This window comes from Hyaena hyaena, unplaced genomic scaffold (assembly GCF_003009895.1).
Source record: "Hyaena hyaena isolate Hyena2069 unplaced genomic scaffold, ASM300989v1 scaffold_809, whole genome shotgun sequence".
Classification (NCBI taxonomy): domain Eukaryota; kingdom Metazoa; phylum Chordata; class Mammalia; order Carnivora; family Hyaenidae; genus Hyaena; species Hyaena hyaena.
In genome coordinates this window covers 713,493-728,832 of record NW_024081442.1, presented here as the reverse complement: position 1 = coordinate 728,832, position 15,340 = coordinate 713,493, and the positions used below count along the sequence as shown (strand labels likewise).

General features: G+C 33.2%; 1 protein-coding gene across 1 annotated transcript in view; it reads left to right on the top strand.

Annotated features, from left to right (window-relative positions):
- Nucleotides 1–15,340, top strand: part of CSMD3 (CUB and Sushi multiple domains 3) — a gene marked incomplete at its 5' end in the record, with an annotated part of 448,395 nt that overhangs the window by 123,554 nt on the left and 309,501 nt on the right. The window contains 2 exons of the mRNA XM_039219338.1: nucleotides 10,244–10,435; nucleotides 14,901–15,027. Coding sequence (XP_039075269.1) covers nucleotides 10,244–10,435; nucleotides 14,901–15,027 — 319 coding nt within the window. The remainder of the gene's footprint in view (nucleotides 1–10,243; nucleotides 10,436–14,900; nucleotides 15,028–15,340) is intronic.

The following is a 15,340-nucleotide window of genomic DNA, read 5'->3' as shown; positions in this document are numbered from 1 at the left end:
TTGTTACACCATTAACATATCAAAACATAAATTAAAAAAAAATGAATGTTTAATTCATGTTTCTCAATCCCGAGAACTGTTGTGAACAATGCAATTTCTTATGAAGTACTTCCAAAGACAAATGAAAATTCAAGCAAATTGTGTTTACAGATATTACCATGTGATATACTAAAAGTATTAGTATTGAGAATTATTGCTCAAATATAATTGGTATGATCTGCTAAGAAGGGCACATTTTTTAACCTGCTTTTCTCTTTTCTCTGTTTCCTAACAAAGATGCTGGTATTTTTCAAGACATGGCTCAATGTTTACATAATGATCTTTCTTTACTCTGCATCATTTTGCATTTCTCCTTGTCTAAGATGTTAATGAGTGTCACAGGAAAAAAAAAAGAAACTAGATTTCCTTTTTGGATATTTAAATTCTTTGTAACGAGATTACTGATGCAAAGATAATGGACATTGTAGGACATACCTGCATTTAAAATTGTGTGGTTGCTTAAGTGTCTGGAATGAATAAAATCATTGTCTTTATTATCATTATTATGAGCTACTGGATGTCAAAAAAGAAAGATTTTTTTTTAACTTTTTAATGTTTTATTTATTTCTGAGAGAGTGAGACAGTATGAGCAGGGGAGGGTCAGAGAGAGAGAGAGATACAGAATCCAAAACAGGCTTCAGGCTCTGAGCTGGCTGTCAGCACAGAGCCCGATGCGGGGCTCAGACCCATGAACCATGAGATCATGACTTGAGCCGAAGTCAGACACTTAACCGATGGAGCCACCCAGGCACTCCCAGAAAAGAAAGATCTTGAAGAGCAAATATTTGATGTCACTCTTCTTAATGACTCTAGTTATTCATTATAAAATGTATGTCTCTATGAAGATGGAAAACTATAGAATTGAGAAGAGAATAGAAAAGCAATTATTTTTTAAAGGGTAAATATACATCTAAAAATACTTTTCAGTCTCTGAGCTAAACTAACATGTATATAAACCTACTTCCAAATTGTCTCTGGATATCAGCAGGTCAATGAAGGGTCCTATGATTTTCTGAATTGACAGCAGTGTTCTGAGCCCCTCTGCTGGGGATGGGGGTGGGGTCATGGAATTAGTAACACATCTGTTATTAATTGTATTTGTTCCTAAGTATCACTTCTGATTTTTTTACAATGGCAGTCTTTCTATAAATCTGAAATGATCTTAATAGTCAACCACAGATTTCCTAGCTTTGACAGAAACTTGTTCCCATCCTCCAAATGTATTTTCGTTTCCAGCCTTAGCTCCTGTGCCAAGCTGAGATTAACAATTGTCATGGTACGCCCCAATATCAACTGAGCCTTTGAATGAAGACTCATCTTCAATATTTCCCCACTGCTTCTTACCTTCCTTCAGCCAGACTTAGCCAACTTTTTGACATTTCTTTTGCAGTAGTTTATATTTGCAACTAATATAACAGTTGTACTGTGGTTATACTTTTTTACTAAAGTATTGTGCATAGGTCTTCAGGAGGCCATTTCCTCTCATAATGTCTATAGCCAGTTTTAGTTCAATTGCATCTTTTTTACATATTCTTAGTAAATTAATATGTGCTCTGAATACTGATTTTATAAAAATGCTTTTGTGTTATAGAAAAAGATTCTACCAGGGCACATATTTTAAATATTCATAAACTTCTTAGAAGCAGTGATTAATTTCTGAACATGAAAGAATTTGCTAAGGTGCCCAAACATGAGAAAAGAACACAAAAGACCATCTTTTTGTAGAAGAATCCTTGTATCTATCTGATTATTTCTAAATCTACCTCCACTCTACCATTCTGTGTTGTGTTCCTCCTTACGATTATCCATGCTTTGCCTCTGAAACATCTGAGAGAACCCTTTGTGACACAGAGGAATCCCCAGCTTCACACTGAGAGAATTGGAGACAGAAGAGGGGACAGTTGGCTGTAAAGCAAATCAAATAAGGATTCATGAAGAAGATAGTATTCAAGGTTGGGTTGGTAGGTCACAAGGAGAAATGGGGGGAGTATTCCAGGCAAAGAGAATGGGCTGGAGACAGGCATAGAGACTACAAAGATCATGGTAAGCCCATTCAAGGCGAATACAGCAAATAACCCAATTCAGATTAATTCCCCTTGCCTAGCTCCTGACAATTCTGGTGTTAGCATAAACAGGGCTTTCGTGACCACCCTTAACTAATGACAGATATCCACAGTAGTCACTCTATCTTTCTATTATCCGTTTTGTTGACTTGTGTGGTTGCCTGGTTATTTCCAGTTTTGGGTGGAGAGAAACACATTTGGCTGAGGTAAAAATGAGGTAATATTTTAGAAAATACCTTTTTAAGGTACATTTTATTTTAAATGTCCATTCTTTATGTAATCACTAAGAAGGCAAATGTTTTTAAAAGTAAATGTAATTCTTTCTGAGGACACTTTTGACACTTGATGCCTGAGAATCTGAATGCTTTCTTATTGGCTAAACTTACAATTGGGGAATAACTTAGACCTCGTATCTTTCATGCTGTATGTGTAGTCTTTAAGCTTTATGTCTTGAAGTTCTGCTTCATTACAGATCCTTTTAGCTCTCTTCATTTGTTTATCCCACTTTCATTCGGTGGAAAGTAATTGGGTATTTTAAACAACCATCTATTACAGCACTAAATTGCACCTGTTTGATGGATTATAGCATTGTATTCTTAGAAGCTGACCCAATAAATGTCCACGATGCCCAGCCATTAGACACTACCTCTGGGCTCAGATGCCTCTCGTTATCACCTCTGCACATTTAATTTGCTAAAAAGCCCATTGGAGAAATGTTCCTTATCCCAAGGGAAAAGTTCAGATATATATATTTGGACCCTTTTAGCCTCTCAGCTTTGTCACTTGAAGTTATTCAATAATCCACATGGAACATGCCCATTTCAAATTTTGTATTCAAATTAAAGATGGACATTAGCTAATTTGTGACATCTTTTTCTGTGAACTAACCTTATAAATATATAATAAATTATCCTTATTTAAATTCTTCAATATAATTACCAGTATGTTGTTGGCAGTGCTAATCATGAAAAATTATAAGATGATTTATCGATTCTAACTTTATTCTCTGGATATAATTTATCAACTGCAAATGCAAGTAGAGAATAGGTAAATATCAAGATAGCAACAAAGTTATGCCACATGGTTCTATGTCCTATAAACCACTTAATGATGAATTTGTCATTTCTTTTACTGTTTAAATCTTGAAGTTAACCAAGTAATAAAGGAAGTACTGACTAATGCTGCATTATATAGTATAAAGTATTTTAACTAAAAAATTAAAGAAATATTTCTTGATTATCTGTCATTTGCATTGGCAATATAAGATAGTTTTTCATAATGGAATAGCAAAGTAGTCATGTGATTTTTATAGCTTTTATATTCCAAAAGCTTTGTAAATTTTGAACTTAAATATCTAAAGACCTAATAATTTACTCCTTACGCAAAAATTGATTTTGGAGAGATGGAAGACTTCTATGTGGATCTCAAAACATTAAAATATTTAGGGGTAAAAAAGAGTAGCCTAGAATAGCTATGTCTTTAAGGTGGAGTAAGATGTTTAAAACAAGATATACCAGCAAAACTCTGTCAATTGTCAGGAGCATCTCTGCCCTTGTAAGTACTTCCCTGAAGTGTAGGGACTGAAAACCTGGCAACTTCTCTACTTAGATTCTGCCAATTAAAGCCAGTCCTGTGAAAGTGGAGAGGCGGAATCAATGGAGAAACTATTATTTTCCTCTAGCATCACCAGGAAGGAGTGTGGTGCTGGCAGGTGATTTTATGTGACAGCAACTTCCCTGAACTCCAGGATTCCCTGAAAGCCACCAGTGGTCTTCTGACCTTCACTGCATCTGCATTTCTTGTATTATCCTCTAATTTCTTATATGGAATCTTTGCAGCTCAAACTATCTAAATGGCTTCTATTTTCCTGACCAAGCCCCACCCATCAAATATTTTTTGACTGCTTCTATGGCAAAACACACCATAAACAAAGCAAAAAAAAAATGAGATGTTTCTAGGAGATACTAACAATATATGTAACTGAAAAATATAAACTCTATAGAAAAGGATCCTACAAATTAAGAAGAAATAGCCTAAAATAAAATTTCACACTAAAGGAACCTCAAGTAGGCAGTAAGCAAACAAACACTTAATAGAAATTGAGAAATAAAAATTAAACCTCAAATAATGTTATTACACATTTATAAGGTTATTGAAAATTAAAAAGCTCTGTAATACTAAGTGCTAATGGCAATTTGAAGAACATGAAATTCTTTTAACTTTAGGGAATGAAAGTTGGTAAAGTCACCTAGGAGAGTAATTTGGCAATATCTAGTAAATTCCATTCCTATGTATGTCTAGAATGCACCGTCTATATACTTGGCCAAATACCAAATGGCTGATGGTTAAAAATTAATATTCAGGCAAAGTTGAATCTCACCATCCCAGAATGATGTATAGATATATGATGTGCAAGACACAAACTAGCACATTTAAAAATATCACTCACTTTTTCATGCCCAACGGATTAAAATATAGGAAAATCCGTGAGTAATGTTTTCTACTCAGAACTTTATACGTAGGATTTAGAGCAACGACAATTAAAAAAACAGAATTATTTACTGTATCCTCTTTATTCCAGTTGGAAATACATAGCGGTCATTTCCACAAACATTTGCTTGTTTAGCTATTTACCTTCTATTCCTCAAATAATAAATAATAATAATAAATAAATAAGGATTGTCTTCTTATGGCATTCTTATAAAGATTCTGGTTTCAAAATTGATATGTTTCAGAGTTTGACTAGTGAGAAATACGTGTGTGCCAATTTTTTAAAATTAGTTTGACTAGTGAGAAAAAAGGAATGTGTAGTCATATAAAACTTTCTTTTCTTTATTCCTATTATATTCATCTTTTTTAAATTTTTTATTTTAGAAAGATATAGCAAGGATGAGCAGGGGAAAGGGGCAGAGGAAGAGAGAGACAGAGAAACAGAGACACAGAGATGGAGACAGAGACTCTCAGGCAGACTCCATGCTCAACATGGAGCCAAACGTGGGGTTCAATTCCACAACACTGGGATCATGACCTGAGCCAAAATCAAGACTCAGATGCTCAACTGACTGAACCACCCAGTCTTCCCTCTTATTATATTCTTTGTCATGTGTGACTCAAAGAGGATTATCATAGTTGCCACGTGTGACTGGGGACTACTTCCTGGTTGCGAGTTTTATGCTGGCAAAAGTTGACATTCTGTTTTGTACATATCTTCATTTCAATATAAAGAATTCTAAAATAAGTCTTTTTATTTTCATAGTTTATTGTCAAGTTGGTTTCCATATAACACACAGTGCTTATCCCAACAAGTGCCCTCCTCCATGCCCATCATCCCCCTTCCACTCCTCCACCCTCATCAACCCTCAGTTTGTTCTCAGTATTCAAGAGTCTCTCATGGTTTGCCTAATAAGATCTTTTTTTGCAAGATTCATGGCCTAAGTAGAATTTAATAATCAAACATTAAGTATAATTGTTAAAGATCCTGCTAAATATTATGAACCAAATTCACCAAAGAATTCTATAGAGATTAAAATTATGATCGAATGATCTTTGTCTCCTTGCATTATTATTTAAACTTTAATTAATTGTTTTAATTACAGAAAGGGTGTGATCCTCAACTGTATTTAGCTAGCATGCTTTCTCAGTTCCCTTCTTAACAATCTATCTCCCATTTTATTTAACAATTTGATAGTCCTTACTTTTGGTCTATGCAATTAACCCATCTTCATTCACCGTGAAATACTCTAAAAGGTGACTTGTAGAATATTAAAAACATATTTACATTTTAACTGAATTTCAAATAATAAAGTATATAAAGACCTTCTTGTTTTAAGTTCCATCAAAAATGCTGACTTACATTTAGTAAAACATTAGTATAATATAATAATTAGTATAATAGTATAATTAGTATAAAACATTAGTATAAAGTATATAAAGACCTTCTTGTTTTAAGTTCCATCAAAAATGCTGACTTACATTTAGTAAAACATTAGTACTGTTTTACTGACCATATGACATTCCCCCATGTGAATACACAACTGTTACTTATAAACAAATGGAATAGAAATTATGTAGAGGTAGGAACTCAACTCTTCATCTTTCAGTAGATCAAGGCAAAAGTTAAGTAGGAGATTAGCAGATTTTGATGGAATCTTTAGGAGGAAGTGAGCTCTTGCATCCCTGCATGATATATGCCCTATAGTAATGCTTACAACATTCCTGCGAAGTACACAAAAAAGTATGGCCATTTTGTAGCAGGGAATAATGGGAAACCATGTGAAAGCTCATCAGCTGGAAAATAGATAAATCAATTTTGTAGATGTTTCCAATGGAATACCACAGAGTAGTTAAAGTGAATAAAATGTGTGTGCGTGTAAGAGTAAAAATACAATGCTGGGCAAAGATAAAGTTTCAGAAGAATTTTTAAACTAATTTTATAGTTTATAAAATGTATAAATAACTTGCAAAACATTCTATATAGTGTTCAAGGACATATAGATATGTAATAAAAATAGGAGCTGCCTGGGTGGCTCTGTTGGTTGAGGATCCAGCTCGATTTTGGCCCAGGTCATGATCTCACAGTTCATGGGATCGAGCACCACATGGGGCTCTGTGCTATATACAATAGGTGTGAGAATACTGATTCAGAACATTTACTTGCTCTTCATAGGGAAATATCCTCTTGAAAGGGATTGAGAAGGGAACAAAAAGGAGCTTTAACTTGTTTTATAATATTTATTTCTTAATTATAATATTAATGTAAATATGAATCAATATGAATGTTAACCTGAAATAATATTAATGTTTATCTGAAGCAACTATGATACTAGACTCTGATAAAGCCAGATGGTGAAGTTGTTATATTATCCTTTGTACCCTTTTGTAGGTTTCAAATAATAACTTAAAAGTAAATTAGAAATCTTTATACTACATAGTGGCAGGAAAGGAATTAAATTTCCGCTGAAGTTATTCATTAAGTCAGAAGGATTTAGGTAATGGGGATTTTCAGTTCATTTTGTGCTCTAGAAATTTCCGTTTCATCAGAGTATCAAATTTCACAAGGAATGGTGAATATTTATAGCATATATGATTTTTCATACACATCTTTATTTAATTGTCAGTTTCAAGTATTTGAGCTTTTAGATGAAAAGACTGGCAGCTGAATGTTTCCATAAAGATAAGACAGATCTGAATATTTATGACTAAGCAACAATAATTCCACCAAATTGGACTAAATTATGTTGTGCTTTGTAGCTTATATACTATTGTCCATGTGCATTTTCATCTACAATGCAAAGTATTATAAATTATCTTAATTTACAAAGAATATCTCCATTTTACCTCATCACCAGCAATTGCCAACCACATTTACAGAACATTCAAATTAAGGAAGGATGAATTTGGTAATGATCCTTGAAAAGGGAGCTTGATTTCCATTTTTATTTTGATAAATGATATATGGTAAAACTCAGAAGTGGCTGCATTTTGAATGATAAACTGAATATTATGTCTGGTAGAAGGCATACAAACTTGTAATTTTTGAGCAAGAACACTCTAAATGTAGTAGTAAGTATGCAGATTCATGCAATGTAATGTGTCCTTAGAATTTAAAGTTACTACTTAGGCCATTTCTGTTTCTATTTGAAAGACTGGCTTGCTTGACCATGTTTCTTTATATCTCACTTATGTCACGATTTGAGTTAGTGACATCTAACTTGTTGTTGGGCTCTATTTCTGAAGCTGTTTACATTTGCTTTATTTTAATGTATTTTCACCCAAACAGAGCTCTCACAAATTGATCCATACAGGAAATTCCTGAAGATTAAAAAAAATGTAATGCTTATTTATTTTTGAGACAAAGAGAGACAGATCATGAGTAGGGGAGGGGCAGAGAGAGGGAGACAGACTCAGAAACAGGCTCCAGCCTGTCACTGCAGAGCCGGACCTGGAGCTCAAACTCACAAACCATGAGGTCAAAGTCAGACGGTTAACTAAGCCACTCAGGCACCCCCTGAAGATTTTTTTAATTGTTTCATAAACTTCAGTTTCCCATTAGCATTATTTTGGTTTCTTTCTCAGTTATCTTCTCAAGATAATTGCCTCTAATACTCCACATTCATCCATAGAAATTACTAAACACCTGCCATGTGCCAAGATTTGTGCTGGCAAGGCATTGTGGGAAAGAGGGGGATAATGAAATTATTCCATTCTAGATAAACAAAGAAAAGAAGCAAATGATTGTAATTAATTAAAATCTACAAAGTAATTCTATGAGTTAACAGGAGAAATAGTGGTTAAGACCCCAGAGAACAGAGTAGGAAGGACTCCTTATGTTCTCTGATAGATAATGTATCCCTCAATATGCTGAAATTACAATATATATTTAGTACTTGAATATGTCTAAGTTCTAGTGATTTAATGTATGTTTTGACATTCTAGGAAGTCAATCATATAAATAAGTGATTTGACATATGTGAGAAAATGCATGCTGTTTGGCGTTCTAGTTCCTGTCTAGATTAATTTGGTCAAGGATCTGTACTTATAAAGGAGATGCAGATCCCTTTTTTATTATCCTGTGACTTACACACATACAAATTTATTTCTGTACAACATTATTTATCTTGAAATCACAGATTTTCCTGTCTCATAAGGCTATCTAGAATACTCTTTATACTCCTCCATTCTCAGAAGCTATAACTGGTGTAAATAGCACCTAATTATTTTTGGTACATTCACTCTTTCATTTATCTTATATTTATACACTAGGTAAAACATTAAAGACAAGAACTCAATGGCTATGAAGCCTAGATTTTGATTACTACTATCATGCTTAGTTTAAATTATGAGGTATCTTTTTCCAGTTCTTTCAGGATCTTAATAGTGAATTCTGCTGACTATTAAGTTTTTAATATTCATTTTTATTGACTTTATTTCTACATATAGACACAGATCTTCTGGATCTAAACAGATTAATAATTATTATTTAAATAATATAGTAAGAATAGTATCTATATGTCCCCTATCCCTTTGACCCAGTCCTCACCCCTGTAGTAACATGATGAAAATCAGATGGAAAAATCTGCATGTGTGGCCTGTGATAAGGCATGAAGAAAAATGGACTTGCTCTGCCTAAGGCAGTGTTTTGACTTCCTCTTCCAAAATGAGGAAGAAAGACCTTTGCTGCTGGGACATGGGATGAAAAGGATCCTGAGTTCTCTTTTTTTTTTTAGCCTCTGTAATGTAAATACATTTGTTTAAGAGCCAGATTGGCCTCCTTTGTCTCCCGTTTTTTATAACCTAGAGATGTCTGTAAGGCCCTGGGCCTCATTCTCCCTCTCAGTGTAAACACAAATCTCCTCTGGAGCTGAGTAAAGCTCTCTGGCGTTCTCTCACCTCTGGTATAGTTAGTTGTAAATCAACTTCTCCAGTGCTACTCTCATCTCAGGAAATACAGTTTCCAGCAAAATCCATGCAGAAAGCCTAAACTCTGCTGAACACAAAAGTAGCTTCTTTGTACCAGAGAGTGATAACAAGCAGCTTTGATTTGTTTTTGTTTTTGTTTTTGTTTTCCCATGAGAATTTCTGAAAGCTATACATTTTGGAGGAGGCAAGATATAAAGATTCAGAGTTCTTAAAGCTAAATACTATTATTATATTACGTCTTGCAAAACTATATTTTCATATGAGACTATCATTGTCTTCCAATGCTATTGAAGTAAAGCAATCTACAGTTATATTTGCAGTGCACATATCTGTGAATTGGACAATTATTGGACCCACTTTGTCAAAATTTTAAAATTTTGATATGATTCTAGTAGTCTTATTGGTCAGAATTTATTATGAGCTGCAATTCACTTGAGGTAAGCAAGAGGCTTAGTGCTCTAAATCACAAGCTGTGATTTAGCTACATAGACCATGGGGTATCACTGATAAACTTTAAAATTATAATCAATCAATCAAATTACAACAAACTCTATTTTCAAGAAAATAACTTTATAGCTGCTATATACTATCAAAACTGAATATTGTAAGAGTAATCTAAGTAGGAAAAGGTATGTCATATTAAAAATAATCAAAAACTGTTGATACAATTTTAAATCTTCCTGTTAAATGTTGCCTTCAATGACTCTGTATCCTTATCACAGGTTTTGAACTTTCACATTGTGAGGATCCTGGTATTCCACAATTTGGATACAAGATCAGTGACCAAGGCCACTTTGCGGGGAGCACCATTATTTATGGATGCAATCCAGGCTATACTCTCCATGGAAGTAGCCTTCTCAAGTGTATGACAGGGGAGAGAAGGGCATGGGACTATCCTCTGCCTTCCTGTATTGGTAAGATACTTTTTTATATTATCATAAATATCTCTATGGAAATGTTATCCAAATATGCTGTCCCTTTTCAAGTGATTTGATGTGTCCATATGCAGCTCACACCTTAAATAATGAAGTTAATGAACTCATAGCTAGAATTTGTTGGAGGAACTTAATGGAAAGTGAAAGGGTCTTTTTCATGAGTTTATTGATGAGCACATTTTTTTTTGTATTAAGGCATTTCTTTTCTCCTATCTTGATACAAAATTTATTTCTCTATAAAACTATGTTAGTCATCATACACATTTATTGAATCACATTGACTAGGTTTGCTTTAATAAATGAAATTAGCACCTGTCCCGGTATCAAGGTAGATTAAAAAACAATAAACCTATTCTCGATAACTTCAAAGTCTTTCTTTATATATGTATACACATTTTCAAAAATCTGAGGAAGTGCATAAGCTTTTCTTATGCGTATGTAGCAGAACTAACCAATTTCAACAGAAAGAGGCAAAGGAGACACAATGACATCAAATTGGTTGCCTACACAAAGCTAGAAAATGGATCATTTTCTCTCATTGCACAATTGGAGGACTACTTCCGTCTTACAGATCAATTAGTGAATGACTGGGTATGTGTGAGTAGGGGGGTAGATAGAAAAGTGTTGACAAAGATGTCTGGTTTTGAGTTGTGTTGTGTTGTTTTGTTTTGTTTGTTTTTTCTGCTCCAAAGATCAAATAGGTCCCAGGCTGGAGTACTAGAACAACAAAAGGAAACATTTTAACAAAACACTGACTTCTTAAATAGGGAGCAAACATGCAGTTATTTTTTTAGCCATTCTTAATTCTTGCTGATATTTGTACAGGCACAAATCCATTCTGTCTGAAACCCACATGAAAAAAAATTGACCTAAACTTTAAAAAAAAATTACAGTTTATTAAGGTATAACTGATATCTTAATATTGCACGTATTTAATGTATATAGTTTGATGAGTTTGGAAACTTAAACTTTTCAAATTTGTATCTTCGTTAGTTGATATGGTTAACATAGGAATCTCCACAAAACCTACTAGAATGCAAATAGAAAAAATGAAATTTCAGTCTTTAAAGGCCTTGCAACTAATTGCACTGTGTTTTTGAGGCCACAAGACCCCTATTGGTTTATTGAAACATTGATTCATGTAGGGAGCAAACATGTTTTTCTCTAACCAAAATGCAATCATAGTCCTTTCTTTTCAGATGGCATCTGATTTTGTATAGATTATGAGGATAATATCTAAATACTAATCAACCTAAATTAACAAAGCTTGGGATTCTGGAATATGACCAACAATCAGCCTACTGGCATTAGTTATGAGAAAAAGATAGCACTGATTAATTCTGAGGTTGTATTCTTTGATGTGAATGTGAAATATATTCGAAAAAGCATTAAGGATTATAATTGCACAAAACTATAAACTGGTAAATACTGATTTCCATGCTGTCCTTAAAATTAAAATAATGAAGCAGACATATTAAAAATAGTATATTTCTATGTGTGCTGAACCAAGCTAAAGACATTCTTCACTTTCTTTTTAAAAGACTTTATGTAAATGGAAAGACATTTCATTTGTGATCAGAATTAATTTTGTTGAACAAATTAACAAATTTGTAAATTGATTAACAAATCAATGCACTTCATATTTACAAATTTTCTGAGTCAAAACTTAGTGACTTGATACTGCTCAAGATTTCACAAGAAGGGTAAACTTACATATATGTTTTTCTTTTTAACGAAGGATAGTCAGGAATAACAGCTGAAGACAGTTGGACACATGGAATGTCATGCTGATGATTACTATGAAAACAGAAGATGAAATTCTATTTTAGATGGTGTTCTCTACTGGCAACAATTAATAGCTTTACTACCTGGTCTAGCATCATAATTTTATGTGCTCACTAACCTTAAATATCCATTATCCTTAAATAACCTCAAATATCCAATATTTGCCTCTGTCAAATAAGAAACTTTCTCAATTGTATGGGTTATTTCTAGATAATTATGTTTCTGAAGCTTATACATGGATCAAAAAAATAATTTTTGAAACACCATAGCCAGAGGATTTAACCTATATACCGTCTTTAAGCACCATTCTATTTTTATACTGAAAATATATGTCTTCTGTTAGAATATGAACTGTAGTGTTATGGCATATCACACTGGCTCATTTGAAGTCAAAATGACTGGTAATGTTTGTAGAAAAGAAATATGGAGAAAATATGTTTAAATTCAAGATACAACATAGTACACACAACCCTAATTTGTCCTTTAATTGGTTAAAAACTAATCTTGAGTAATGAAGTATCAAGTCTGTTCTCATAGTAAAGGTACGCCATAATAGTGATAATTATAAAGAAATGGGGGCGCCTGGGTGGCTCAGTCGGTTAAGCATCCAACTTTGGCTCAGGTCATGATCTCACAGTTCATGGGTTCGAGCCCTGCAACTGGCTCTGTGCTGACAACTAGCTCAGTGCCTGGAGCCTGTTGCAGATTCTGTGTCTCCCTCTCTCTCTGACCCTTCCCTGTTCATGATGTTTCTCTCTCTCTCTCTCTCAGAAATAAATAAAAAACATTAAAATATTTATAAAGAAACGATATAATAATGAATTAATATAGTTACATAGTTGAAGGTTATCCAGCACAATTTTTGTTAAAAATGAGAAAAATCTAAATAAGTGATGGCAACGTCTTAAATACTGATATCTCCTTATTTACTTTAAAAATAACACATTTGTTCTTATAAATTAAATTAACATTGCAATACAAAATAAAGTTGCTTAGTCCTCTGTCAGTGTGTATATCAGTCAACATTCTCCAGTGAAATAGAAGGAGTAGAATATCTAAATCTAGATTGATCTGTCTACATATCTTTATATCTATATGTCTATGTATCTATCTATGTAAGAGACTTATTTATTTTAAGGAATTGACTCAAGCAGTTGTAGGAGATGACAAGTCCAAAATACACAGGAAAAGTCAAAAGGCTGGAAATGCAGGCAGAAGTCAATGCTGCAGTATTTTCCCCTAAAACTGTTTTTCAATGCTGCAGTCGTGAAGGAGAATTTCTTTTTCCCCTAAAACTGTTTTTTGCTCTCAAGGTCTTCACATTGACCAGATGAGGGCTACCCACATTATCAAGGAAAACTTCTTTTAATTAGCGTCAACTGATTGTAGATATTAACCACATCTATAAAATACTTGCATGTTAACACTAGTGTTTGATTAAATAACTGGGTACTATAGCCTAACCAAGGACAGCTAAACTAATCATCACAATGTGGTAAAATATAATATGTAAAATCCATGAAATAAATTTACCCATAGGAATAGAGACTATACATTGTGAGCCATTAAATTCAATTGCCATTAGGTGTTTTCCAAAACAAAACCAGGAAGAATAATTCAGTCACTGAATGTAAGTAAGATAGAAACAGTGCAGAGAACAAGAAAAACAAATATAGAAGCACTTTCAAATATTTAAGCAAAAAGTAAAATGTTTTGGTTTGGTTTACTTTTTGGTAGGAAATAATCTGGAGAATTTTCAAACGTGTTATGTATTACACAGTGTTATCCTTGTTTCTAGAGTTAGAGATGTAGAGCAATATACTAACTGCAACACTTATTTTCTGTCATCTCCAATACAGAGAATTCTTCCTAGATTATCTATTTACTGAAGTAAAACCTCTACAGACATCCCCATATATTAAATAGCATTCAAATGGAGAGGAAATCCCCCAAAAGATTAAATATATATATATTTATATATTTTATATATATATGTATGTACATATATATACATAGTATAACAATACTTATATTTTGATTTGATGAGTTTTATAAAATTTAGGGACTCATTAAACTAGATTTTACTGAAGTGAGAAATCTAATAAAAATGCCACTTTGACTTTGGGGAGGTTAAAAAGGAAAGAGTTTAGAGTGATTTAAAGGGGAATAAAAGGACAATGAAATTTAGAAGACCTGAGGGACTGCAGTAAAGATTAGTTTTTCTCAGAGGTGGGGTAGCAAGATGATAAATTATTCAGCCTACAACCAACGAGCAGTGAGCAACTTGCCATCTGTTTCCCTGTTTTAAATTATCATTATGTAACAACACATCTTAAAATCTTTGAATGCCTAAACTCGGAGTTTTTCAGTGTGTCCTTTTTTTATTCCCTAGTTTAGTATCTTTTATGTGATCTGACTTGAGACTTTATTGCTTTACTATATAATATATTTTTGCTTCAATCAATATATTAATCTGAGAAAGCATATACAAATGCATTGTTTTAAGAAGAGGGATAATCAATCCTTATTTTCCTTAAGATGAAAAAAAATATATTTTTGAGAAATTCATAGACTGTTTTGCAAAGATTGGCATTAAATTGTGACTTCATGTATTATTATTATTGTTATTACTATTATTATTATTATTATTATTATTTAGCTGAATGTGGAGGTCGTTTTAAAGGAGAATCTTCAGGAAGAATCTTATCTCCTGGTTATCCCTTTCCATATGACAATAATCTGCGTTGCATGTGGATGATTGAGGTAGATCCAGGAAACATCGTCAGGTAAATGGATTTTATTTTCTCAGAATTCCTGGGGAATCTGAAATTTCTGATCAGCCTAAATATATATACAATATCAAACATCAAGATTTGTCCATATCTTTAGCCTGGGCCAAGAAGAACCTGGTCTTCATTTCTTTAAAGTATAGAAAGTTTCATAAGCATGATTATTGTCACAATGGTAGCTCATATAACCCCTAGATTCATAGTTTTACTAGACCACAGAGATTGAGAATTTTTTCTACTTCTTTGGGACTTTAATCTTTCAATTCTTGATGATTCAAGATGCTAAGTCCACCATTTTGATAGGGATACA